This window comes from Mytilus trossulus, chromosome 8 (assembly GCF_036588685.1).
Source record: "Mytilus trossulus isolate FHL-02 chromosome 8, PNRI_Mtr1.1.1.hap1, whole genome shotgun sequence".
In the NCBI taxonomy this organism is placed as follows: Eukaryota; Metazoa; Mollusca; class Bivalvia; order Mytilida; family Mytilidae; genus Mytilus; species Mytilus trossulus.
Window position 1 is genome coordinate 47,905,901 of NC_086380.1, and position 27,942 is coordinate 47,933,842.

General features: G+C 31.6%; 1 protein-coding gene across 1 annotated transcript; it reads right to left on the minus strand.

The window, feature by feature from the left end:
- LOC134681064 (fibroblast growth factor receptor 2-like) lies at positions 1–27,933 on the minus strand. Its single transcript, XM_063540473.1, has 8 exons — positions 27,862–27,933; positions 25,050–25,100; positions 12,539–12,728; positions 10,676–10,802; positions 5,602–5,789; positions 3,872–4,007; positions 1,672–1,868; positions 1–1,194 (listed from the first exon to the last, which is right to left on the minus strand). Exons 2-8 carry the CDS (start codon positions 25,085–25,087, stop codon positions 1,027–1,029), a joined length of 1,044 nt encoding a protein of 347 aa, XP_063396543.1. The 5' UTR covers positions 25,088–25,100; positions 27,862–27,933; the 3' UTR covers positions 1–1,026.
- Positions 27,934–27,942: the final 9 nt, after the last annotated feature.

Below are 27,942 nucleotides of genomic sequence, written 5' to 3' on the forward strand. Positions count from 1 at the left end.
TTTAGATAGGCGATTTTGAAGATTGAGACGTGTAGATACCCTTTGAACAAGTTAAGTATCTAATATTTTTCCATTTCTAAGCTTCCTATTTGTTTTTTGTTTGTGAATTATATTAGAAAGGAGCAAAGACTGGTGTCCAGGATATGAACCAGCATACAATGAATTAAGTTATGAAAAAATGATAAATCTGTTCGGCTAAAAACGCTATCTGTATTAATTACCCAACAAGAATGTGTCCTCAGTACACGAATGCCCCACTCGCACTATCATTTTCTATGTTCAGTGGACCGTGAAATTCGGGTAAAATCTCTAATTTGGCATTAAAATTAGAATGATCATATCATAGGGAACATGTGTACCAAGTTTGAAGTCAATTGGACTTCAACATCTTTAAAAACTACCTTGACCAAAAACTTTAACCTGAAGCGGGACAGACGGATGAACAGACAGACAGACGAATGGACGGACGAACGGACGCACAGACCAGAAAACATAATGCCCCTCTACTATCGTAGGTGGGGCATAAAAAAGATAGGGTATATCAGGGTAGCGACTGACGTCTGACTAAATATTCTCGCTCTGACACACACTCCATAATCTAGTATATTATAAGAGCATATAAACCTGTTAAATTAAACTAATATTGATATAGCTTTTACTTGTCTGACCTTTTTATCCTGTAGTACAAGACAATCAGACAAGTGTTATTGTTGAGCCCTAATGATTCCAGTATATATATGAGAAAATGTTAAACCTTGGAAAAAAAGAGTTTTTGGAAAAACTTCTTGTTATATTTCATACTACAGTGGTTACAATATCTATTGAAATCATCTGAAAATTGATACGTTACCAATCAAATATCAGGTCATTATACAGCTTTTAACCAAAGAAACAATCTGGATGTCAGAAACAGTGAGCAATGCTATTTGTGGGTCGACAGATATAAGTTAAAATGTTGTCATGAGTCAATATATATGTCTTTACAGTATGATAACTTTCATGGAATGGTCAATGTTATGCTTTAACTTACTGTTCCCGTCTAAATTCCCAGTGTTTGTCCAGAGGGAGATCATACTCTGACATCATGGTCAAATCAGATGACAAGCGTCTTCTTGGACCAGGTTCAATTCTGATTGTGGGTAAAACAAATGGTTGTGTACCATCATAAGATTTGTATGGATGGTAATTTTCATTCTGGAATTGATGCAAAACATTCTGATATGAAATTAAAATGTATACCTGTTTCAAATTTGTGTGCAGATTCATGTCATTTTTTTTAATTATCATGATTTTGTAATAGAAATAAACATCATAAAAGTTTGAAGAGCACACAGACTATCGCTAATAATAAATGAAGCAAGTCCAGATGCAAAGCTGTTATAAATATTCAAATCTAAAATTGACAAAAACTTCCTTAAAACTAAATTAGATTCTGTCTAGATTGAATATCTTTATTTTCATAATCTAAACATTACTGATGAACATTTAATGAATCTCAATAATCTTCCTTTCCTAAGACTTTATACTTTGTAACTTTTACACCATATAAAGACAACTTCCTCATAAAACTTCATTTCCTAATTATAACCGAATAAGTCAAACATATTCTTTTTTTGTGCACTTGTATTTGAAATTATCAGTAATAAAATATGTTTGAATATTGAAACTAGCCTGTGTCATGACAATTACTCTCTTGACATTTCTATATTTGCTGGACTGTACCCTCTTGTAATGTCTATAACATTTAAATATCAGGAGTAACAGGAAGAGAACAACTACTGATGCGACACCACCGATAATGTAGATTACTATTTGCTCTTTATCGTTTGTTCCTCCTGAACTAATGTCTACTGCTTCTGCTTGTTCATCTGCAATTAAAGTATTTGTAATTAAAAAGTTTTCAAAAGATGAAATAATATGTTTGAAAGGAAATGGTAAATATGTGTCAGCTCAATAGCTGGCTTATCTACAATATTTATAACCAATTCAATCCTTTTTTCCTCCTCATCAAACTTTTAATTGTTAAAAGTCTTTATTTTAGGAATGATTGTAATATTTTTTTCTGTTTATGAAGGAATAATATCATTAAAAAAAATGTGGTGCACACTGAATAACCCACTACATAAGTTACTCTAAAGTGTGTATCACATTCAACATTTTTAACGATGAACGCCATGATTTTTGTTGGTGTTAAAACTGCTTATTCTCCTTTTTTATAAGTGTTCTATACTTTAAGCACCTGCATAGCCATTTTTACTTGATAGAAATATAAGATAAGGGGGTTTCAAATATTTATTTATTACATATATAAAGTTAAGATAAAGTGATCAGCCATCATATATTATAATTGGTAAAAAGTATCTCTGCTTAAGCTACATAATGTCAACTTTGGTAACACTATTGAGCAGTGGCTTTCTGGTAGGTAGCTGTCTCAATATGTTTGGTAAAGTCATTAGGGTCACCATAGTCAGCTTGGCAAGAAGTGTAGTAACTTTACTAGTAAGCATGATCTTGACCCAATGGCACTGGACTTGTACAATTTAAAATCAGATCTCCAGGCAGAGAAAATTTGGCTAGATAATTGGTTGTTTTTAATTTGCTGCTAGGGTATTTGGTAACTATAACTGTTCAATGTTTTCAACAGCATCAAATTAAAGTCTTTTTTTTTACATCTTAATCCATTGTCAGTATTTCACTTTTAATCATCCAGACGTGTGTCTTAAACTAGCTAGTTGATGACCAGGTAATTGCCAATAATTTGTTATTGCTGTATATATAGTCTAATAATAAACACCTTCATTGATTACTCAAAGCTATTAACCTTACGACACAAAAACAAGAAAAAGAAATGGTGATCGACCTTCTGTTTTTACAGACTTTTCCAATATCAATTTCGAGTTTCTCAAGAGTTTTACCCTGTCAGTTTTAATTCTGTAAACAAAAATGTTTACTGAAACTTTTTCGATGTTGACATTTTCAAAAGTTGTAGATTTCAAATTTTAATGGGAAGGATGGAAGAGGGTCTGAAAAACAAGAGATTTCGACTCCCATCGGAAGAATCACATGTATGACATACAAAATTTAATTATTACACAATACAAACTAGACTAAGTGAAATCCCTGGCCACACTTCACTCTGAAACTGTTTTATAGCAAAGTCAATGTTGGATTTCTTTGACAGACACAAATGATGCCCCTGCAGATGCAAAGTCTTATTTAAAAATAACTGTCTAACACTTTACCTAAAATATGACAAAGGTAAATTATATTATCACCCAAAAGAGCAAATATAAATAAGAATCAAAATCCTGACCCCATGCACAAAAAATGGAAAAACCACCAACTAAGTGAAAACTTCCTAGCATTTAACTGTAGGACAATTATCTGTATGCGAGCTCCCCTTATGCAAGTAACTACTACAAAAAATGATTAAGAGCAAATATTAAACAAAATCAAAACCCTGACCACATGCACACCTTCAATACATGTACAAAGACTACAAACAGACATCAGAGTGAAAACTTCCTAGAATTCAAACTGTAGGAGGAGTTAAGTGGAATAACTGTACACCCATAATGGGACGGACATACAGAGAGACACTGACAGGGGTAAAATAATATGACGTTTCAGTTGTGGCGGCATTAAAAGAATTAAATTTTTTAGAAAAAACTGTACATTAATTTCCAATTTTCATGATGCCAAACCTCCTATTTTTATGACAGTCTATAAAAAATTTATTGATAATGATGTAATCGAAAATTGATAATTAATTCTCCAAACGATTAAATCATTTTTATGTGAATATTTTGCTCTAAGACGCATTATTTCTTGGTGAAAAACAAACATTTCTCATTCTTATCTAAGCCTTTACCTAAAACTGTTAGCCAGGCAGTCTGGTAATATCTACCAAGTGGATTAGAAATCAAGCAACCATACCATCCAGCATTATCTTTTGTTACATTCTTTATTGTCAGTATTTCTGGGTGACTTAAATTCACCATGGATTGCTAAAATATCAAATAAAACAGCATTAGAGGATGAGTATATAAAACATTGAAAACCAAATTTTCAAAAAAGTGAACTAAGACAATAAATTATCAAAAAAGTGAAAAAAGAAGAAAATATTTCAATAAACTAGACAATTAGAATCACATTATTTTCTTAATTCACTTGAGATTTGTCATGCAGTCAGTTTTTTAAATATACACATGTATATATACTATTGTATAACACTTTTTAACAGCAAGATAAACTTATCAACAGACAATAAGAAATTAAATTTAAAGAAACATTCACATCAAGATCATTCAGACACACAATATCTGTAAACATTTCATGACTCAGTGAGACATTTTTCAAGCGACATACATTTTGGTGTGAAAATCCCAATGCAACCTTCTACTTGAGGTATTAATAAGTTAAAGTTATGAAATAACTGTTTCACAAATGATATCGGATATGTTCCTTATGTTGTTACTACAATCCCCTTCCCTTTCATGAATGTGACCTACTAAATTAGACTATTTACTGGACTTGTCATTACATAAGCAACATGACGGGTGCCACATGTGGAGCAGAATCTGCTTACCATTCTGGAGCACCTGAGATGACCCCCAATTTTTTATGGGATTCGTGTTGCTTATTCTTTATTTTTCTATGTTGTGTCATGTGTTCTTATTGTTTGTCTTTTTTATTTTTAGCCAGGTGTTGTCAGTTTATTTTAGTTGATTTATGAGTTTGACTGTTCCTCTGGTATCTTTCGTCCCTCTTTTTTTGAAGTCTAGATTGACTATATAGATATAAAAATTCTGGTCTTGGCCCGTAATTCCTAAACAGTTTGGACCATCACCACCAAAAAAAAATCTGAATCTTCCTTTTGTGGTTTTAATATAACTAAAAAGTGTGTGAAGATTTATGGAATAATCATAAATAGTTTCTGAGATACGGCACAACATGTAAAACTCCTCCTTTTTTTTTTTAATAAACATGATCACTCTAAAATAAGATAAAGAATCATCACAAAAAAGTAAACAGATCTTCAGATTAATATAACTTACCACTGAACCATGAAAATGAGGTCAAGGTCAGATGACTCCTGCCAGTTGGACATGTACACCTTACAGTCCTTCCATACACCAATATACAAGACCTATTGCTTATAGTATCTGAGATATGGACTTGACCACCAAAACTTAACCTTGTTCACTGATCAATGAAATGAGGTCGAGGTCAAGTGAAAACTGTCTGACAGGCATGATGACCTTGCAAGGTACGCACATACCAAATATAGTTATCCTATTACTTATAATAAGAGTGAATTTAACATTACAAAAAATCTGAACTTTTCTTTAAGTAGTCACTGAACCATGAAAATGAGGTCAAGGACATTGGACATGTGACTGACATGAGGCATCTATATACAAAGTATGAGGTATCCAGGTTTTCCATCTTATAAAATACAAAGCTTTTAAGAAGTTAGCTAATGCCACCGCCGCTGCTGCCGGATCACTATCACTATGTCTAGCTTTCTGTGAGAAAAGTCGCAGGCTCGCCAAAAATTGTCATAATGAAAAAATTTCTTTTAGTAGAAAATCATTTAACCTGTATGATGTTGACATATGGCTGGTTTTCATCGTCTCGATAGGAACCATTGACTGTGTATTGTTGTAACCATTGTGTATGGTGCTGTAGGTCATTTCTCAACACTTTACACTCAAACCTAGCATCACTCCCGGCTTGAACTGTCTGGTTATTTGGTCCCAAACCAATTGGTTTTGTCATTATTGTCACTTTTAATATATATGATTAATTAATTATTTACAGTTTTTGCCGTTTCCATGAATAAATACACTATTAAATAGATGTAAAAGAACGGAGAAAACTGAATTAGTGACAAGATTAAACTTAATTGATAATAAAGTATTTTATATATGTTTCTCACACAAAATTAATTTGGGAAATGATCTAACAATTTGAAATTGGTTAAAAAATTTATATAAAATTTCAATTGAAGATTTCTTGCTATTGTGTAATTGCGTTATACTGTGTTTATGCGCAATACTGTGCAAAAGAAGATTTCTTTCTATTGCGCAAACTGTGTAATTAGATTTTTCTTGTTTCTTGTTATTTGGCAATATTGTGCAAGATATAGATTTCTTGCTATTGTGCAATTGCAAATTTCTAGCTATTGAGCAATTACTTTTACATAAAGATATCAGAAATAAACAATGGAAATTTGAAAATGTTACTTAAGGTGGTACCTAACACTACAGGGAGATAACTCTGTAAAGTCAGCTAAACGTTTTAATTACGTTGTGTTGTAAAGGGAATATTAAGCTTCTCAATGATCAAAATTGTTGTTTGTCAAACTGCTATATAACCAGTGTTATTTTTCTGACAAAACGGTTGGTTCAAAAAAAATTTAAATTTTTATATTTTTGTTAAAAGGTCAATGTAAATACATTGGCAAAGTTTTATGAAAACTAAACAAGCCAAATTAATTTTAGTGAAAGTGTTGGGTACCACCTTAAGACAAAAAAAAAATTAAAAAAATTATAACACCATCTTCCAATTTTTAAAACGCCTTTGAGCAATTTCCTCTATACTCAATATCTGCCTATAGTTTGTGCAATGGTACCTTGCAGTACAATTTTAGAGAGATCCATACACTTAAACACAAGTTAATGTCTGGAAACTAGAAAAAATGCTTGTTTTGGTCTCTTTTTTGCCCCTTATTCTGTAACATTTGAGGCAAATACCGCAAACTAAATCCTAGCCTTCCCTTGTGATATGGAATCTTGAGGTACAATTTCAGAGAGATTTATACATTTAAACACAAGTTATTGTCTTTATTGTCTGATAATGGACATTATTCTAAGCTCCAAATTATACACAAGAAACAAAAAATAAAAATCGTACAAGACTACCAAAGGCTTGAAGCTCCTGACTTGTGACAGCCGCAAACATGAGGCCTTTTGTGTCTTAAGTTGATAAAGATGTGAAAACAATATTCTACTACAAAAAATATTTGTGGTCGTATAAAAAAATGGCTTATAACACATTTTAGCATCATCATTTATGTTTTCTTGTGTTTATTTTAGTTTCACAAGTGTTTATTTTCTGTAAAATTTTCTGCTAATATTCTTATGTCACCCTTTTATGACTTTTGGTAGCTCATTCATAAAAAAGCAACATATACGAAGTACTATCTGAACAGCCAAAATAATATACATGTATTCCTATTTTACCAAAGGTGTGTACTCAAAGGGTTTGAAGAATTTCATGATAGAATCAGAGATAATGTATGCATGATTTTCTATATTTCATGTGCAAAATTAAATCTTTAAAAATAATTGTCAACTAGAGACTCTGAAGAGTCTGTGTCACTCACCTGACACTACTAGGGTTTTTGAAAAAGATAAAAATCATAACAGATACTTAAAATAATGTACTTAAAATAATGTTTGAGGCTAAATTTGGTTAAATATTGTTATCTTTGCTTTCATTCCATTCAGTGGTTCTGTAAAAAAACTAGAGGCTCTAAAGAGCCTGTGTCGCTCACCTTGGTCTATGTGAATATTAAAGGAAGCAGATGGATTCATGACAAAATTGTGTTTTGGTGATGGTGATGTGTTTGTACATCTTACTTTACTGAACATTCTTGCTGATTAAAATTATCTCTATCTATAATGAACTTGGCCCATTAGTTTCAGTGGAAAATGTAAGTAAAAATTTACAAATTTTTATGAAAATTGTTAAAAATTGACTATAAAGAACAATAACTCCTAAGGGGGTCAATTGACCATTTCGGTCATGTTGACTTATTTGTAAATCTTACTTTGCTCAACATTATTGTTGTTTACAGTTTATCTCTATCAGTATCAATAATAATATTCAAGATAATGACCAAAAACAGCAAAATTTCCTTAAAACTAACAATTCAGGGTCAGCAACCCAACAACGGGTTGTCCGATTCATCTAAAATTTTCAGAGCAGATAAATGTTGACCTGATAAACAATTTTACCCCATGTCAGATTTGCTCTAAATGCTTTGAGTTTTGAGTTATAAGCCAAAAACTGCATTTTACCCCATGTTCTATTTTTAGCCATGGCGGCCATCTTGGTTGGATGGCCGGGTCACCAGACACATTTTTCAAACTACTAACCCAAAGATGATTGTGGTCAAGTTTGGATTAATTTGGCCAAGTAGTTTCAGAGGAGAAGATTTTTGTAAGATTACTAAGATTTACGAAAAATGGTTAAAAATTAACTATAAAGGTCAATAACTCCTAAAGGGGTCAACTGACCATTTCAGTCATGTTGACTTATTTGTAAATCTTACTTTGCTGAACATTATTGCTGTTTACTGTTTATCTCTATCTATAATAATATTCAAGATAATAACCAAAAACAGCAAAATTTCCTTAAAATTACTAATTCAGGGGCAGCAACCCAACAACGGGTTATCCGATTCATCTGAAAATTTCAGGGCAGATAGATCTTCACCTGTTTAACAATTCGATCCCTATCAGATTTGCTCTAAATGCTTTGGTTTTTGAGTTATAAGCCAAAAACTGCATTTTACCCCTATGTTCTATTTTTAGCCATGGTTGGCCGGGTCACCGGACACATTTTTTAAACTAGATACCCCAATGATGATTGTGGCCAAGTTTGGTTTAATATGGCCCAGTAGTTTCAGAGGAGAAGATTTTTGTAAAAGTTAACGACGACGACGGACGGACCTATATTAAACTATGTCCACACTGGTGGCCATCTTGGATGATGGATCAATTACAAAGTAACAGCACATTGTCAGCAGCTCATAAAGCTCATGTTTATCCTATTTTTTGTTTCATTCCATTCAACATGTTCAATGGTTCTCTAAAAGAAGATAATTAAATGTATTTCCTGTAGGGTTCTATGTGAAACTTAGTCCCCTGCTGGTGGCCATATTGGATGATAGATCTACTAAAAAGTAACAAAAATTGGTCAGCACCTCATAGGAACATTCTGGCTGTGTTTAATTTCATTCCATTCAGTGGTTCTTTAATAGAAGACATTTGTATGTTTTTCTCATAGGGACATAAATGTAAAACTAAGTCCCCCGTTGGCGGCCATCTTGGATAATGGATCGACTACAAAGTAACAAAATTCGGGCAGCACCTCATAAGGAACATTCATGCCATGTTTGGTTTCACTCCGTTCAGTAGTTCTCTAAAAGAAGTCATTTGTATGCATTTTCCATAGGGTCCTATGTTAAACTAAGTCCCAGGCTAGTGGCCATTTCGGATTATAAATCAGCTAAAAAATAACAACACTTGTTCAGTACCTTGGTCATGCTATGTTTGGTTTCATTTCATTCAGTGGTTATCTAACAGAAGACATTTGTATGTATATACAATAGGGTCTTATGTTAAACTAAGACCCCCACTGGCAACCATCTTTGATGATTGATAGGTAACAACACTTGGTCAGCACCTCATTAAGACCTTAAATTTCACTCTATGTTTGGTTTCTTTCCATTCAGTGTTTTTCTGAAAGAAGACATTTCTATGTGTTTCCCGTATGGTCCTATTTGAAAATAAGTCTCATGCTTGCAGCCGTCTTGGATGATGGATTGGCTACATAGTAACAACACAGTCATGTTCGGCATCTCATAAGAAACATTCATGCTATGTTTGGTTTCATTCCATTCAGTGGTTACCTAAAGGAAGATATTTGAATGTAATTCCCATAGGGTCCAATGTAAAACTAAGTCCCCCCACTGGCAGCCATCTTGGATGATGGATTAGCTACAAAGTAACAACATTTTTTCAACACTTCATAAAGAACATTCATGCAATGTTTGGTGTCATTCCATTCAGTGTTTCTCTAAAAGAAGACATTTGTATGTATTTCACAAAGAGTCCTATGTTAAACTAAGTCCCCCGCTGGATCCATCTTGGTTGATGGATCGACTACAAAGTAACAAAACTTGGTCAGCACCTCATTTTTAAAAGTAACATTCATGCTATTTTTGGTTCCAATACATTCAGTGGTTCTCTAAAAGATGACATTTGTACGTATCTCCCATAGGGTCATAATGTTGAATTAAGTCCCCTACTGGTTGCCATCTTGGATGATGGATCAGCTACAAAGTAACAATACTTGGTAAGCACCTCATAACAACAATCATGCTATTTTTGGTGTCATTGCATTCAATAGTTCCTTTTAAAGAAGACATTTGTATGTATTTCCAATAGGGTCCTTAGTTAAACTAAGGCCCCTGCTGGCAGCCACCTTGCATGATGGATAGGCTACAAAGCAACAACATTTGGTCGGCACTTCATAAAGAACATTCATGCTATGTTTGATGTCATCCCATTCATTGGTTCTCTAGACATGCTAGAGGAAAATCAAATGTAAAAAGTAATTGACGACTAAAATGGATGATAACGACGGACTCCAAGTGGTGGCCAGGTGAGCTAAAAAGAAACACTCTACAAATCAGCTTTTTTTTTTACTGTAAGTATTTATGGAATTTATTATTTAATTGACACCATCAACATCTGTATAGTTGTCAAAAGTAATCTAGATCAGTGATTCAAAAAAATATGATTACCTACTAGATTCCAGAAAATATTGCTACTTTATTTCTCAATAAAATGTATTCATACAATTTTCAAATTATACTTACATTGAAGAACTTCAATTTTAAAGGTAAAATTTAATATACCCTGTGTATTTTCTAATACACAGGTATATTGTCCTTCGTCCATTTTTTCCAAATTTAAAATAGAAAGTTTCCATTTTCTTATATGGTACTGAAAATATACATATTTTTTTTAAATCTGTAACATATATCAAGAATAAATATATTTTTTTTTTAGACATTTTGAAAACAAACAATGTTAATATAATGTATTAAATCAATTTTTAAGACGTTGTGAACAGCCATTGGCCTTCTCCGGTTTGTTTTTTTTTCTTCACAACTATACATGGCAGACATTTTTTTTCTTTTTCAATCTTTAAGATGTTATAGATATAATTCCTTGGAATGGTGTCACAATATCATTACGTAATTGGTCATAATACTTTTTTATACATTTCATACAATATGTACTTGGGTCAATGCTTTCACACACCAATAAAGGAGAAGGTCCGGTAAGGGCAGATTTTGGCCTCAACTTTCATGTTCATTTAACGAAAGATTTTGGACACTTTTTAAACAGTTAAGTGTCTATCTAATTGATTCAATAAGTTTATGTGAAAGATTTTAACTGATTTAGTCCTTAAAAATAAAAACAGATTCAAGCTTAGAGATGAAAAGCTATCAAATATGCAAAAAAACGTCACTTTTCAGATTGTTTTTGTCAAAAATGAAAGTGGCTGCAGTCGTGTTCATTCTCAACCTTTATATATGTCATGTTTTATCATCAAATACAACTTACATTTCAATATTATGAATTAACATGAAGGCGGCCACTTTCGTTTAAGATGGAAACCATCTAAAATTTAACTAAAATGCTAAAATTGTGAAGATTTCAGTAATTTAGCATGACTTAATGATGTTAGTACCCGATATATGTGCATTGTATTGTCAAAAACAGCCCATATTTGTGTAGCAGGAGCATTCTACTTTCCAATAAATAGATTCAAGATTTCTTCACAATTTTGTAAAACTGCTATATTTTAGGGCCAAAAATGGGTCTTACTGAACCTACTCCTTTACAAAAACTAAATTCTTAAATGTAACTACATTTATTACTAGAACAAAAATATGAGCAAAATAATGTGGGTCAAATACAAAATAACAGATCATTTATTGAAATCAACCTAGCTGTATCAATAATATTAAAAACTGATCATGTCATCATGTCACATTTTATCAAGTTGTATTGAACATTATTATCATACTTGACTTTTTATACTAATGTATGCAATGTATATGTTTGCATTTTGTTTGATTTCTCATGATGAGGGCCTCAGGGAAGATTAGTTATATAGCTAACTGTGTAACCTTCTTAAAATAAAGTATTGTTGTTGTTGTTGTTGGTCACATAAAAAGCAGATTCTGATGACACTTCTGGAACACAGGTCTGACATCATGACACAGCTTTTTGGTAGAGCTCATGTTGTGAAGTCTTTTTAAGTTTCAATATATGTAACATTTAGTAGTCTACTGTTTCTTCTAAGTTTTTGCCATGGCGCTGTTAGCTTGTCAATAGCATAGGAGGTTGAATGTCTCTTGGGTATCTTTTACCTCTCCATCAGAATAACCAAATAATAATGACTTCACAAATATTTATATGGGGATTTGACAACATTAATAATTTTAAACATCCAGCTGCACCACTTCAATCTACTTCAAATTTTTAATGTCATCATTTCATGAATAGCAATTTAAACTGTTTCTATTTACTAATTGAAAAAGTCATTGCCAAAGTTGAGTTCCACATGGTTTGAATGAAATTAGTTTTGCTTTGTGCATACTTATCATTTTGGTCTTACAATTCTTATCAATGTATTCATTTCAATCATTTTTTCTCGAGTTACTTACGTGTCCTCCCTTCATGCCAGGATCAATGTATTGCTTGTTTTTATACCACTTAATGGTAGGTTTTGGTTTTCCACAAGCAACACATTTAATTTCCACAGTAGACATTTCTGGTCTGGCAATCCACTCTCCATTGGTTTTATCTTTAAAAACTGGTGGACCTGTGCCAGACAGACAGACACGGCTTACACTCCTTCAATACAACAGATATAGTTGACATAAATTGCTTATATAGTTTAAGAAAAACATACCAAAACACAAAAATTTTCCACTGAGCAATGAACCGTGAAAATAAGGTCAAGGTCAGACTGACATGTACATCATAAGATATTTCTATACACCAAATATAGTTGACCTATTAAATGGTATTATAGTGTAGGAAAAAAGACAAAACTTAAAAACTTAATACACTTTGACAACTGACATGAAAATGAGGTATAGGTCAGATGACACAGGTCTATAGTTGACCTATTGCATAAAACATTAGAAAAAAGACCAAAACTCAAAAACTTAAATTTGACCACTGAACCATGAAAATGAGGTCAAGGTTAAGTGAAAACTGTCTCAAAGACATGAGGACCTTAAAGGGTACACATATATACCAGGGATGGGGTAATCGTAATCTGTAATCGTAATCGATTGTAATTGATTACATTTTTTCAAGTAATCGACAGTAATCTGTAATCGAAGACATTTTCGATTACATGTAATCGTAATTTAATCGATTACAGCAAAAATTTGGATGTACGTTATCATCGATTACTTTTCGATTACATTTCGATTACTTTAGTAAAATAGTTTGATGAAAAATAACCTATTTCAGAGGAAAATATGTATGTTATCACTTTGTAGTACAGATAAAATATTATGCATCAACAATACTTGAGAGTTAAGCAACTGTCTTATTTCTATCTATATTGTCTCAAGCTGCATTATGAGCAACCAGATCCCCTACCTAAATTTACTTTATATCTAGCTTTTGAAACAAATAGATGTATGTGCTTGTCAATAATTCAATAGCTTTAATATTAAAATAAGAAAATAGATTTGAAATAATAAAATAGATCTAAAATAAGAAATGTGTCCTTCTTTTGTTAAGTTCTGTAGTACATTTTTAAAAGTAGTAAGCTTATTTATGTATTAAATTTCCTGAAAACATCATTTTCAATCAGAGTTGAAATTAAAGCTTAGAATAGATAAACAGTTGATTTCTTAAATGTTATGATAAACATGTATATGTTACAGTAAATAGGTGAAATTAGGAATTACATGTAATTACTAAAATTTAGGAATTACATGTAATCCCCGATGTACTTAGTAAATACAAGTAATTCCTGAAACGGCCCAGTTATTACCAGTAATTACTAATTTTAAAATGAATTTTTACACCTATTTACTAACTGTTAAAACAATGTTGTAATATGGTAAACTGATCAAAAGTTATGGTAATTCTAGCTATAGAAGATCAGTGAGTACTCTTAAAAAGTGATCAGCCTAAAATGTACCTTTTTTGTTATAAGAGCATTAGCTATGAGATATAAAATAAATTAAATATGATTTTTTTGTTTGTTAAATCATTAATGTAAATTATATAGTGAAATTATAATTCACTTTTAGCAGTCAATCTGGTTCTATTTTACTAAAATAAGCAGAGAAACATGGTTGATGATTTTTTTGCACTTGCAAGTGAATAATTGGACCTCATTGAAAACTTATTCATGTGACCTTCAATTCAACACCTAGCTGGAGATAGGTTACCGATGTATTCAGATTTAAAACTGTAAGGGTTTCGCAGAACCCAGTATCTCGCCTACTTTAGCTGTTAGTCACAAGCTCAACAAAAATGGGGGGAAATATCAAATCTTTTGACTAGTGCTGTAAGAAGCTTCTGTCCAAATTTGGTTAAAATCCAGGATGGTTAATGAAATCTAATAAATGTTTAAAAAAAACTTTAATCGCAGAGTGTATGTAATGTTAACTGGAAAAAAAACCAAGTTCATTTATAAGGAATATATGAAAAGGGATTTTTTTTTACAGACTTTACCTCTGGATATTATTTTATTATCATAAACAAGCTTCTGTCCAAGTTTGGTAGAAATCCAGGTTATTCTGAGAAAGTTATCAAAATTTTAAAAACTTTAACCACAATGTGAATGTAATGTTAACTGGCATATATGTCCATTTATAAGTAAAATACGGAAAAACTTGATTTTATTTTCACAAAATTTACTTCTTGAAAATTATCTCATAATTATAGTCAAAATTTAAACACCTTTAACCACATAGTGAAAAACAATAATAAAATTTTGTTGCAGGTAATAATATATAAGCTGGAGTTTGGAGGTCTTGAAAAACTCATAAAAAAGAGAAACACAAAAATATGAAATGTGACTCTTAACACCATCAAATTGTATGAATTTGTTTGTGAAGAATGTCAGCTTTATCACAACAGTCTGACAAAAGAAGTCGTAAATAAAACTATTTTGTAAAAGGAATTAGACATATGTCATTGGGCAAGTTTATATGCAACAACAACAAACAACAAATATTGTATTTGCCAATCACGGCACCCAAAATGAGCAGAACAATTACAATGTAATTTTCAAACATAATGTAAAGTAAATTAAAAATAGGTTAAAAAGGACATAATATGATTGATTTAATTGATTAATATAAGATATTAAAGCAAATGAAGTAAGCAGTGTATGCCTGATGGAGTTTGCAATATAAAGAAATTATGAGATTTTAAGAATTATTCAACCAAATTTGGCATTATCAAATGTTTATCATCAAAAAGAGCTGGCAAAGTTGCCTATAAACTTCTCACAAAATGTATATCTCAATTTTGGATTGATATCATTGTCTTGCATGCTGCAAATGATATTAAGGGAGTTTCAATACTTTTAAAACAACCATTTTTCAGTTTCAATTCACAACCACTACAGGTGTGCCTTATATTCATTAATCCTTAATTAAGTCAGCCCTAAAATACCTACCCTTTTACTTTCTTATTTTGTATCTTAGATTATATCTTTAATTTTAAAACAAAAATATCAAGTTAGTAAATAGCTGTAAAAATGACAAAGAAAATCAGTGAATACCAGTAATCACTGAAACAACTAGTAAATACATGTAATAACTAAATTGGCAAGTAATTACAGGTATTTACTGAAATGTTTAGTAATTACGTGTAATTCCTAATTTCACCTATTTACTGTAACATATATAAGTTAAATTAAAAAAGAACACAAAATCCTTTTAACAATGAACAAATGGCAATGCATTGCAATTCTTTTTTAGAAATAGATACATGTATCCCTTTGACACTATAGATATATTTTGTATATAATTTGATTGGAGAAGTTAACAAATCTTAACAACATTCTTGCCTTTACTAATGAGATGATCAAAGTCTTCTAATCAATAACAAATATACTTTGTTTTTATTTCAATTATCTTATGTCTAATTAAGAAGAAAATTTAGCCCCAGGTTATAAATTGTACTCCAGTGGCAGTTTTATAATCTGTAATTAGGATGGTTATCCAAACAAAAGGTTTAAATCATGCATGTCATTATAATAATAATAATTTTGATCTTAAAAATTAGCTGAACTGATTAACTATTCTACTTTTTTTTTATATTTCCTTAAACATTATAATTAACTATGCATAAATTTTTTTTTTAAGAGTAAAAACAAAAAAGCTAACGTTAGTCAGTAAGAAAGCAAAATTTTTTAAAAACAATTAGTTATGAATAAGTGATTGTTGCAATGCGATGACATCTTACATTTATGTTGAAAGTCAAAATTTCAAGATTTTTAAATATTTCTAATCTTCATTAAGCATGTTAAGAGATTTGATCTAAACAAAAATAACAGCTATTAACTTCTAATTTAGAAACAATGCCTTAAATGATGTATTTGGTATTTTGTAATTGTGTTTTACTCAGGCATGTTATTTTTTTGTTGAAATGTTGAAGCATGTAATTGACAGTAATCGAAAAGTAATGTAATCGATTGTAATCGATTACATACTAAAATTTGAGTAATCGATTATTAATCGATTGCACAAAAATCCTTCATGTAATCATCGATTACATTTATCAGTAATCGTGCCCATCCCTGATATATACCAAATATAGTAATCCTATTACTTATAACAAGAGGCTCTCAAGTGCCTGAATCGCTCACCTGTTGTTTTTGCTTAAAATCTTTCCCCAACGATAATTTTGCTTTTCAATATACATTAATGAGTGTCTTAAAAATTCCATTTAATCTGTCATATTTTCAAAAGCGAAAAAAATGCATTTTACCACCAATGTTTCATTTTAGTCATAGTGGTTATGATTCTTGACGTACAAGGAAACTAGATATCATTGAGATGGGAGCCATCTCTGTGGGCCCCGCTGTGAATAATGTGCATTAAAAAATTGTATCTTTACCATAGGATATGGAGTTGTCAACTGAAACCAAAGTTTTTGACCTAGGAAGTTGTACATAAATTATGACACACCCTTTGGTGTTGGTTTATTTACATGTCAAGTATAAACTTTGAAATGATAACGGTTATCTAGATATGGAGCGGACACGATCTTCACCACAGGACACGGAGTTGTCAACTGAAACCAAAGTTTTTGACCTTGACCTTTGACCTAGGAAGTTGTACATACATCATGACACACCCTCTGGTGTTGGTTAATAAACATGTTAAGTATAAAATCATAACGGTTATCTAGATATGGAGCGGACACGATCTTCACCACAGGACACGGGGTTGTCAACTGAAACCAAAGTTTTTGACCTTGACCTTTGACCTAGGAAGTTGTACATAAATTATGACACACCCTTTGGTGTTGGTTTATTTACATGTCAAGTATAAACTTCGAAATGATAACGGTTATCTAGATATGGAGCGGACACGATCTTCACCACAGGACATGGAGTTGTCAACTGAAACCAAAGTTTTTGACCTTGACCTTTGACCTAGGAAGTTGTACATAAATTATGACACACCCTTTGGTGTTGGTTTATTTACATGTCAAGTATAAACTTTGAAATGATAAAGGTTATCTAGATATGGAGCGGACACGATCTTCACCACAGGACACGGGGTTGTCTACAGAAACCAAAGTTTTTGACCTTGACCTTTGACCTAGGAAGTTGTACATACATCATGACACACCCTCTGGTGTTGGTTAATAAACATGTTAAGTATTAAGTATAAAATCATAACGGTTATCTAGATATGGAGCGGACACGATCTTCACCACAGGACACAGGGTTGTCAACTGAAACTAAAGTTTTTGACCTTGACCTTTCACCTAGGAAGTTGTACATACATCATGACACACCCTCTGGTGTTGGTTAATAAACATGTGAAGTATAAAGTATGAAATCATAACGGTTCTCTAGATATGGAGCGGACACAAAGTTAAAGTGTTACGGACGGACGGACAGACTTACAGATCACTATAGGGCGACCCGCCTAAAGGCGGGGCCCTAATAAAATAAAAAACTTATGCTAGATATTCTGAAACTCATTCAGCCTATCCCTATGTGAAGCTTTCTAAGTCAAGTCACAAATTGAGAATTGATCAGCTTATATATAATTTCATTTCAGGTCCTTTCCCATATACTTTAAATTCTTTCGGCAACCAAATCCAATTTCACTTTTAACTTTAAAATAAAAGCAGTATTATGCTATGCAGTTATAGATTGAATAACTCTTGAAAATGCAGTGGAACATATAACATTCTGGATTATAGTCATGATAGTCATCAAAAGTATCTTGCCTAGCCAGCTTAGCGTTGAGTGTGTGAATTTATTACGAAGTTGTTTTAGTTAAGAGTGGATGGGATGAAATTTGAAAAAATAGGCAGGACAGGAGTTTTGAGTAAAAAAAAAAGGCAGGATGAGACATTTGCCAAAAAAAAAGTCAGGACGACGATTTAAGTAAAACAAAATCAGGATAAACTAAAAAAAAAAAAGGCAGGACCAAAGAGAGTGAAAAATAAAAAGGCAGGACAGAGCGATCTCGAGATTACAGCTAAAAAAAATGCAGGACAAAATTTTTCATCCTAGCCCCCCCCCCCCCCCCCTCCATAAAAATCAAATGGTAGCTCCCTTATAAGACATATCAATTGTCAAATCTATATGAAATTATATGAAATTTAGACAGTTTCTTATATGTCAATCACAAACTTTTAAATATAGTATGAGGAGTGATATTCTAAGAACTAATAGAGGAATTAAATGTGGTCTGTGGCCATTATACCTCATAAAGATATGATATAATTTGTATTCTTTATATTGAAAGTTTGGAAATAGAAAATTTATACATGTACAAAAATACTATTTAAAACAAAAAGAAAAAAAATCACACTAAGCATGCTAAGTATTTATACATTTGCGCAAATACTTTATATATGATAGGCATTAAGGGAGGAGCTTAATATTTAAACATTCAATCATCAAACAAACTTAAATAACATAATATGAAGGTAAACAAAAAAATCTAAACCAGACTAGGTTGATATCTGTTACCTTGTCAAAGATATACACACAATACTATACTTTTTTGGATTATCTTGATGCAACTTTTGAACAGACGGTCGGACATTATTGAGCGTGTGTATAAAATGTAGAGCTTGTCGAGAGGAACATTTATGACACAGTATGTATGCAGCAAACTCTTTTCGTTTTCTTAATATGTAAGCTTGAAATTACAGCATATTTTTTTTGCACTTAAGATTTTTTGAAGATATCATGACCTTATTTGGACAATAGTTAGATCTCATCATGATGTGTTCCCATATGCGGCTGCTAAGGATTTCATCATTCCCTATGAGAGTTATGTCCCCTTGAAGCAATTTCTTTCTTTTGCATTTTTCTCAAAAAGTATTCAAGATAGAATCAATTTGAAAACGGCAACATGTACAAGACCAGATGGCAATGTTAATAAACATATACAATCATTTTGTTGTTAACCCTTATAAGGAGTTATTTCCCTTGAAAAAATATATACGAGAACTGGAAGTCATAAAGACTTGGGACCTACACCAATAATCTTAAGTTCATGTGACCTTCAATTTGCACCCAAGGTCAAAGGTCACCAATGTTGTCCTTCAACTGCAGATTATTTATCATTTAACAGATTTGAGATATCTATTGTCGTTTTAGAGATAAGGCAGTTTCAAATTTTGCGAGCGGAGGCATGTATTTATGAGTCAACAACAGGTTACCACTTAAAATGTTTTAGAAATTGAAGAGGTTAACATAGTTATATGTTTGACCAAATACCAAAAACATTCCATGGAAAAAAAACACCATCATTTTTGGCACTTTGTCAAATTGGGTCATCTGATATATCAAATTGAAGGTCTTAATAAACTCTACTTAAAAATGAAAATTTTAAACCCCTTTTTCATCCCAGGGTAAAGGGTGGGGTCATTTAGTGCAAACAATTCAAACTTCTCAGATGGCTAGGTTGTTGCATATTAAATGAAAGTCTGTAAAGCGTACATTTCAAATATCAAGTTGACGTCCCCAAAAAATGGGTTGGGTGGGGTCATTGAGTGCAAAACATAAATTTCCTTTTAAGATAAGGTTGTTGTATATCAAATAATAATAATAATAATAATAATAATAAATTCTTTATTTAAAGAGGTTAAACTCAGTTAGTTACAATAAACTAATCTTCCCTGAGGCCCTCTTTTACATACAAATTACAATACAATCAAAACAGATATTTACACATAGTTAATTTACACTCATGTAGTTCAATGTATTGTTATTAACATAAGATATAATGCTGTTTAAGATGTATACATGTAGTCAAAAAATCAAATGAAAATAAAAAATAAAAAATATACAAATACATTGTAGCAAACATTTCTTATCAGGGATGTGTTAGGTACTTCTTGATACTTTGCTTAAAAGTAAAAGTGTTTTGAGCTTTACGCATTGTGTGTGGCAGTCCATTCCATAATACTGATCCAAAATAAGCAAAGGATTTCTTAAATAGTTCAGCTTTTGGCTTAGGAACTATCAGATTACCTTGAGTGACGCCTCTTAAGGAGTAAGGATTATTATCTGATTTCAGTTTAAACTTTTGAACTAGGTACATTGGTGCTTCCATATGCATACATTTATATAGAAGTAAATATTTGTGGTATTTTATTCTATTGTCAACTGTCATCCACCAAAGTTTTTTAAATAAGGGGGCTGAGGGGGATAAAGGATCTGCATCTAGAATTAATCTTGCTGCCCTTTTTTGGAGTTTTAAAATTCTTGTTATCCCTTCATTTTTACATTCACCCCAAATAATACAGCAGTAGTCAATTAAGGGAAGAATATACCCATTGTAATATGTTTTCCTTGCATTTATATCTAAAAATTTCTTTATTTTAGAAAGAAGGTATATTCTGGATGATATATTAGCACAAACTTGGTCAATTTGATTTTTCCAGTTAAGTGTGTTGTCAATTTTAACACCTAATAATTTTTCACATGAAGAATTTTGTAATACTTTTGAATTTATTATCAAGTTTGGTTGACAGGTCTGAATTGATAGTTTCTGTTTTGTTCCAGTAACCAAACATTTTGTTTTATTTGCATTAATGAACATGTTGTTCATTTTACACCACTCTTCAACCCTGTATAAATCTTCTTGAACATCATCATGTATGTTTTCTATGTTTTTCCCAGATTTATGAAGAGTGGTGTCATCAGCATATAGGTCTGTTTCACAATTTTCAATGCATAAGGGAAGGTCATTTATAAATAGTACAAACAATAGGGGACCAAGTATAGAACCTTGGGGGACACCAAATTTTACATGTTGTTGTTCAGAATAAACATTACAAATTTTTACCTGCTGTTTTCTGTTATTGAGGTATGACTTGAAAAAACTAACAGAAGCCTCACTAAATCCATAAATTTTAAGCTTTAAACAAAGAATATCATGATCTACCAAATCAAAAGCTTTTTTAAAATCTAAGAAAATTGCTAGATTTAAATTACCATCATTCATTTCTTGCAACCATTTGTCAATGATATTGATAAGTGCAGTTTGACAAGAATGTTGCGGCCTGAAACCAGATTGTGTAGGGTGTAAAAGTTTAAGTTTTGATAAATATTTGTACAATTTATTAGAAACATGTTTTTCTATTAATTTTGATAAAGTTGGAAGAACAGATATAGGTCTGTAATTTGTTGCTAGAAACTTGTCACCATCCTTGAAAACTGGTGTTACCTTAGCATTCTTCAGTAATGAAGGATATATACCAGTATCTATCATTCTGTTAAATATATATGTGAGAGGTGATGCAATAAAAGGGGCACTTAATCTTAGGATTTTCGGTCCAATATTATCCATACCAGATGCTTTATTTATATCAAGTTTTGCTAATTCATTAAATAGCTCATTCATGTTCACTGGTGGTATAGAAAATTTTTCATGTTTATGTAATTTATTTTTAACAAATTTACTTAGATTACTAAAATTTGCTTTATTTACAGGTGTATAACTTCCTTGTCCTCTTAGTTTTTCAGCACAGGAAGTGAAAAAGTTATTAAAAGTATCAGCTATACATTTTTTACTTTTAGTTGTATTGTTATCTTCTGTGGTTAACTCATATGGTGTATTTTTAACTTTTGGGTTCAGACTGTGAAGACATTTCCATAAGGTTTTAGGGTCATTGGAGTCTTTTACCATATTTTTATAATAATTCTTTTTTGAGTTATCTACAATTTGTTTAGTTTTATTTCTCCAAAATTTATACTCACTCCATAAACCAAGTGCATTATATTTATCTCTCATATTCCTAGCGTAAATGATTTCAGTGTTATACCATTCAGGCTGCCTGTCCCTTTTAACTCTCTTTTTAACAACAGGAGCATGTTTATCTAAAGCCTTGTTCAACATATCATAAAACAATTGTAGACAGTCGGAGGGGTTTTCTTCAAATTCAATTTCATGAAAAGGTGTAGATTGCAGATCTAATAAAAAATTGTTTTGGTTGAAATTTTTAAAATTTCTATATGTAATTGTACTGTGTGTATTCTTTTTGCCTATGTTGACTTCTTTCCTTGTTAAACAGATAGGATAATGGTCACTTATTGCATATCTACATACATGTGATTCCTCTACCATATTTGGATTATTGACATAAATATGATCAATCAATGTACTAGTATCTTTTGTTACCCTTGTGGCTTCTTTAATCAGTTGTTGAAAATCATATGATTCTAAAACATTTAGCCATTTTTGAGGAGGTTTGTTTGGTAAATTAAAATTAAAATTATAATCACCCATAATTGTTATATCTGAATTCATGGTCATTGTCATTCTTATTTCTTTTTCAAAATCATCAACCCAATCTATCAGTGATTTTGGTGGCCTATAAACAAAACATAATAAAAAAGATTTTTTGTAATCTGGTTTGATTTCAAACCACATTGTTTCCGTACCCCCTATTTCTATGTTGTTTTTTCTTGAAAATTTAATAGTTTCAGAAAAGTAAACAATCAGACCACCCCCACCTTGGGATGTTCTGTCCTTTCTTTCAAATACATAACCAGGTACTTGTAATTCATTATCAGTTGTGTGTTTTGTTAAAAATGTTTCACCCAATCCTAATACATCAGGTTGGTTATCAGAAAACATAAGGTTATGTTTAATTTCTTCATATTTACTTTCAATCCTATTAACATTATGAGAACAAATCCTGATACCTTTTGATTTACTAAAACCATAAGAATTAAAAATCTTATCATTAGCTGTCAGAGCATGGTTTTCTAAATTGATTATATAATATATACAAACACTTATTGCTAAAATAAACACAGAGACATAGGATAATTTCACATCAATTATTAAACTGACCGAGCATGCTGAGGGAGAGGTAACAATAAATTATCTACATTAGACTCATTATCAAACATTACACAGTTTGTATCATGCTGTTTAATATGAAAGGTCTTCAATTGAACATTTCAAATAACCAATTCCTGTAATCCAAAAATTAGTTGGATGGGGCTATTAAGTGCAAAAATCAAACTTTCTAGAACTTGGCGTTGTCTCATATCAAATGAAAGATCACTCAGTCTTTATTACATATAACATACTTCTGATCTCAAAAATTTAGGGCGATGGGGTCATTAAGTGTAAAAAGCGAAAAGGTTCCGAAGGTATGCTTGTCGTATATCAAATGAAAGGTCGTAACAAGTACAAAAAAATGTACATTACGAAAACATCACTTTTACAGGTAAGACCTTTCAATTGTTTTACAAACAATTGAGATACTAGTTTTGTATTTGTATTAGTATTTTGTAAATGTTGGCTGGTATCATTTCTGTATAGGAATTTACATGGTCACCCATAAAATTATTTGATTTGATTTGATTTGATTCTATCAATATTCTCTTATCTTATACTATCTTATACTGTCTGGACAGAGGAAGAGCTTTGACCATATCATATTTCTTCATTACAGATATATGTTGGTTAAATATCTGACCTCAAAATCTCACCTTATATATCACCCTAAATTAGTGGTGTTGATTGATAAAGACAGCTGTGCACAAATAATTGTATATGACAGATAAAGGTGTCAGAACAGTCCCAGAGTAATGTTTATATTTATGTTGCATTTATAAGGGTTGAAAGAGGTATAAGTTTAAGGTGAATCATATTTCAAAGCGATTTTCATGGGAATTGTGTACAAAAATAAAATAGAAGTTTGTATAGGTGCTCCCTTTGGTTTTGATTTGATGTATGTGATATCAGGGAGTATTATCCCAGTTTTTGGATAATTTGTTTCTGAATGAATAGTATATATATAAAAGATAAAGGTGGAATGATTAAAAATCTGAAACCTGGTTTTGTAGATTATAGTGTGCATGGTCAATCAAAGAAATGAAAATTACCCAAATGTACTATTTTCATCAAAGTAGAGAAAGTATTTTTTTTTTGCAGTTAATTAGCTATAATGAGCTATATTTTTCAATTGATCATACCCCCAAAAAAATATCTTAGATTAGGAATTAAAGACTAACATTTAATCAGCTTTAAAACGAGTTAAGGATTATAACAAAAGTACACACACTGAATGTCTCGCCTAATTTATTAATTATTGATTTTACGTTGATATTCCTTATTTTTATACATGTTATACTTCACATCTTCATGTTATTTAGAATGCCATATTTTGATTGGCTAATACAAGAGTGTTAATTTAGTCTATCACATAGCTGAGCGGATGACAATTTTTTTAAATGTTACCCTCTCGTCCAGACCAATCAAAAATCGACACTATTTCACTTACTTTCATAAATGATTGATCAAAAAAAATCATATTTCAGGTGTTTTATATATCTTGTAGCTACAATATAGTGCCCCTTAAACTGTGAGCATATAAATATCATATTTCTTGTTGCATGTAATTTTAACTAAAATGTTGATACTATATTGTTATTCTTACATGCTTAACTGACCTAAAATTGAAATTTCTTACCTGTGTTTCTGCAATGTTAGGATGGTCAGAAGGAACATTATTTTGACAAACCTGTCAATTAAAATGTACAAGTTATAAGATGTATGTTAGGTGTGTATACAGGACACACTTTGGGTCATATCAAACAGTTACATGCACATATAATGTATTTTGTTTTAGGCTGAGAAGATTCACAGCTTCCTAGTTTATCTTATATTCTAATTTGCTCAACCAAAATGCATATACAGCTAGTAATTCAATATGTACATGAATGGTAGTTCAAAACTAATTATAAAGAGATGATCCTAGTCCAAAATCCTCAATCAAAATTTCAATCATGTTCAAACCAGATGCTCCGCAGGGCGCAGCTTTATACCACCGCAGAAGTTGAACCCTGAACGGTTGGGGCAAGTATGGACACAACATTCAAGCTGGATTCAGCTCTAAATTTGGATTGTGATTAAATAGTTAACACAGCGCCAGGTAGTTTCATATTCCGGAAACGGTTTTCCGATGTGTGTTTGACATTTATCATGAACTCTCTCTTCCTGTTAACGATCATTATAACTTGGCATGTTTAACTATGTTAGTCAATAAATAGACAATATCTAAGTTTTCTGACACAGAATGAATGTGGTCTAATAAACTTAAAATTTGTATTTTACCTTTCAGCAATTCACTATGCTGTTGAATATTAATCCTCTCAAAAAAATGTTTGAAGAAATTTTCTTTTTATTTATGAAATCTGAAATGAGTAAAAATTAAATGCCCCCCCCCCTCCAATTTTTTTTTCACATCCCCCTTTCCCTTATTCCAAAACTGATCTCAATTCAAATTTCTAATGGAGTTTGCAACAATAACTACTCATTTAAATACCTCATAAAATATTAAAATGTAAAAAAAAGTGCTTGTTATCACTGAATGGTAAAGGTTATTCAATTTTTGATGAAATCAAACAAAGTTTAATTTTGGACCCAAATTTGGACCAACTTAAAAACTGGGCCAATAATCAAAAATCCAAGTACATTTTTAGATTCAGCATACATCAAAGAACCCCAAGGATTCTATTTTTGTTAAAATCAAACTGAGTTTAATTTTTGGACCCTTTGGACCTTAATGTAGACCAATTTGAAAACGGGACCAAAAATTAAGAATCTACATACATAGTTAGATTCGGCATATCAAAGAACCCCAATTATTCAATTTTTGATGAAATCACACAAAGTTCAATGTTGGACCCTTTGGGCCCCTTATTCCTAAACTGTTGGGACCAAAACTCCCAAAATCAAACCCAACCTTCCTTTTATGGTCATAAACCTTGTGTTTAAATTTCATAGATTTCTATTTACTTATACTAAAGTTATTGTGCGAAAACCAAGAATAATGCTTATTTGGGCCCCTTTTTTGGCCCCTAATTCATAAACTGTTAGTACCCTAAATCCAAAAATCAATCCCAACCTTCCTTTTGTGGTCATTAACCTTGTGTTTAAATTTCATTGATTTATATTTACTTATACTAAAGTTATTGTGCGAAAACCAAGAATAATGCTTATTTGGGCCCTTTTTTGGCCCTTAATTCCTAAACTGTTGGAACCAAAACTCCCAAAATCAATCCCAACCGTCCCTTTGTGGTCATAAACCTTGTGTCAAAATTTCATAGATTTCTATTCACTTAAACTAAAGTTATAGTGCGAAAACCAAGAAAAAGGTTATTTGGGCCCTTTTTGGCCCCTAATTCCTAAAATGTTGAGACCAAAACTCCCAAAATCAATCCCAACCTTTCTTTTGTGGTCATAAACCATGTGTTAAAATTTCATTGATTTCTATTCACTTTTACTAAAGTTAGAGTGCGAAAACTAAAAGTATTCGGACGACGACGAATACGACGACGACGACGCCAACGTGATAGCAATATACGACCAAAAAATTAAAACGTATAAAAATGAATTGTTTGCTGGAAGCAATTGAAAAAAGAAAACGTATTCTAAATTAGGACAAATTATAGAATTTTCATGAGAAAAAAAGTATACATACAAAGCCCTATAAAAAGGAAGGTTTCCTGTTTAATTTTTATTTTTAATATTACTCACTATACACAACTTTTAACTATTTTACAATTTTTTTCTTCAACAATTATAAAAAAGAAGTTGTGGTATGATTGCCAATCAACCAACCCTATACAGCCACACTCATGCCATATCTTCTTATTTACATTTGTATAATGCATGGTATGCGATTACTTCTATGAATGAGACAGACAGGGGTTTGTTGCAATTTGCCGTGTTTACTATCCATTAGTCCAAATAATACACCTTATCGCTAATCCCGGCTGACCCGGCCGCTTGAACTTTTGACGCATACAACAATCACTTTTCCATTGTGGCGTCAGATATTTTGTATTGTGACGTCAAAATTTTACGGGAACCTGTGTGATATCCAGTAATGGCGGACAAATAGCGATAAGGTGTATTATGACGTCTTGAAAGGCTTCATGGGAGCAGGGTTTTATTTCTAAAAAATGGTTGAATATAGAGGAAACAGGCGGATCAATCCATTATAAAAAAGGGTTCCTAACCCAGGACGAAAAGGGGGATTGTTTAGGGAACAAAAAATCTTACCCCTTTTGAATCCGCCACTGTGGAATCACTGAAGAATGAGAAGAGCGGGCCCTTACTTTATGAAAATTTCCGCTAGGAACTATCCATACGAACCCCGAAAAAAAATCTGTGCCGTATGCTTCAATTTGTGTTATACTATAATTATACTTAGCTAAGCATCTGAGGAGACAAAATGTTATGGATACATATTTCATGTTCATTCTACATAATTCTACCTTTTAAAATTTGTAAAGTGCGTATGACGAACTTGTTGAAGGAGTTTAGGAAGTGCGTTAACGATATATAAAAGAAAGTCG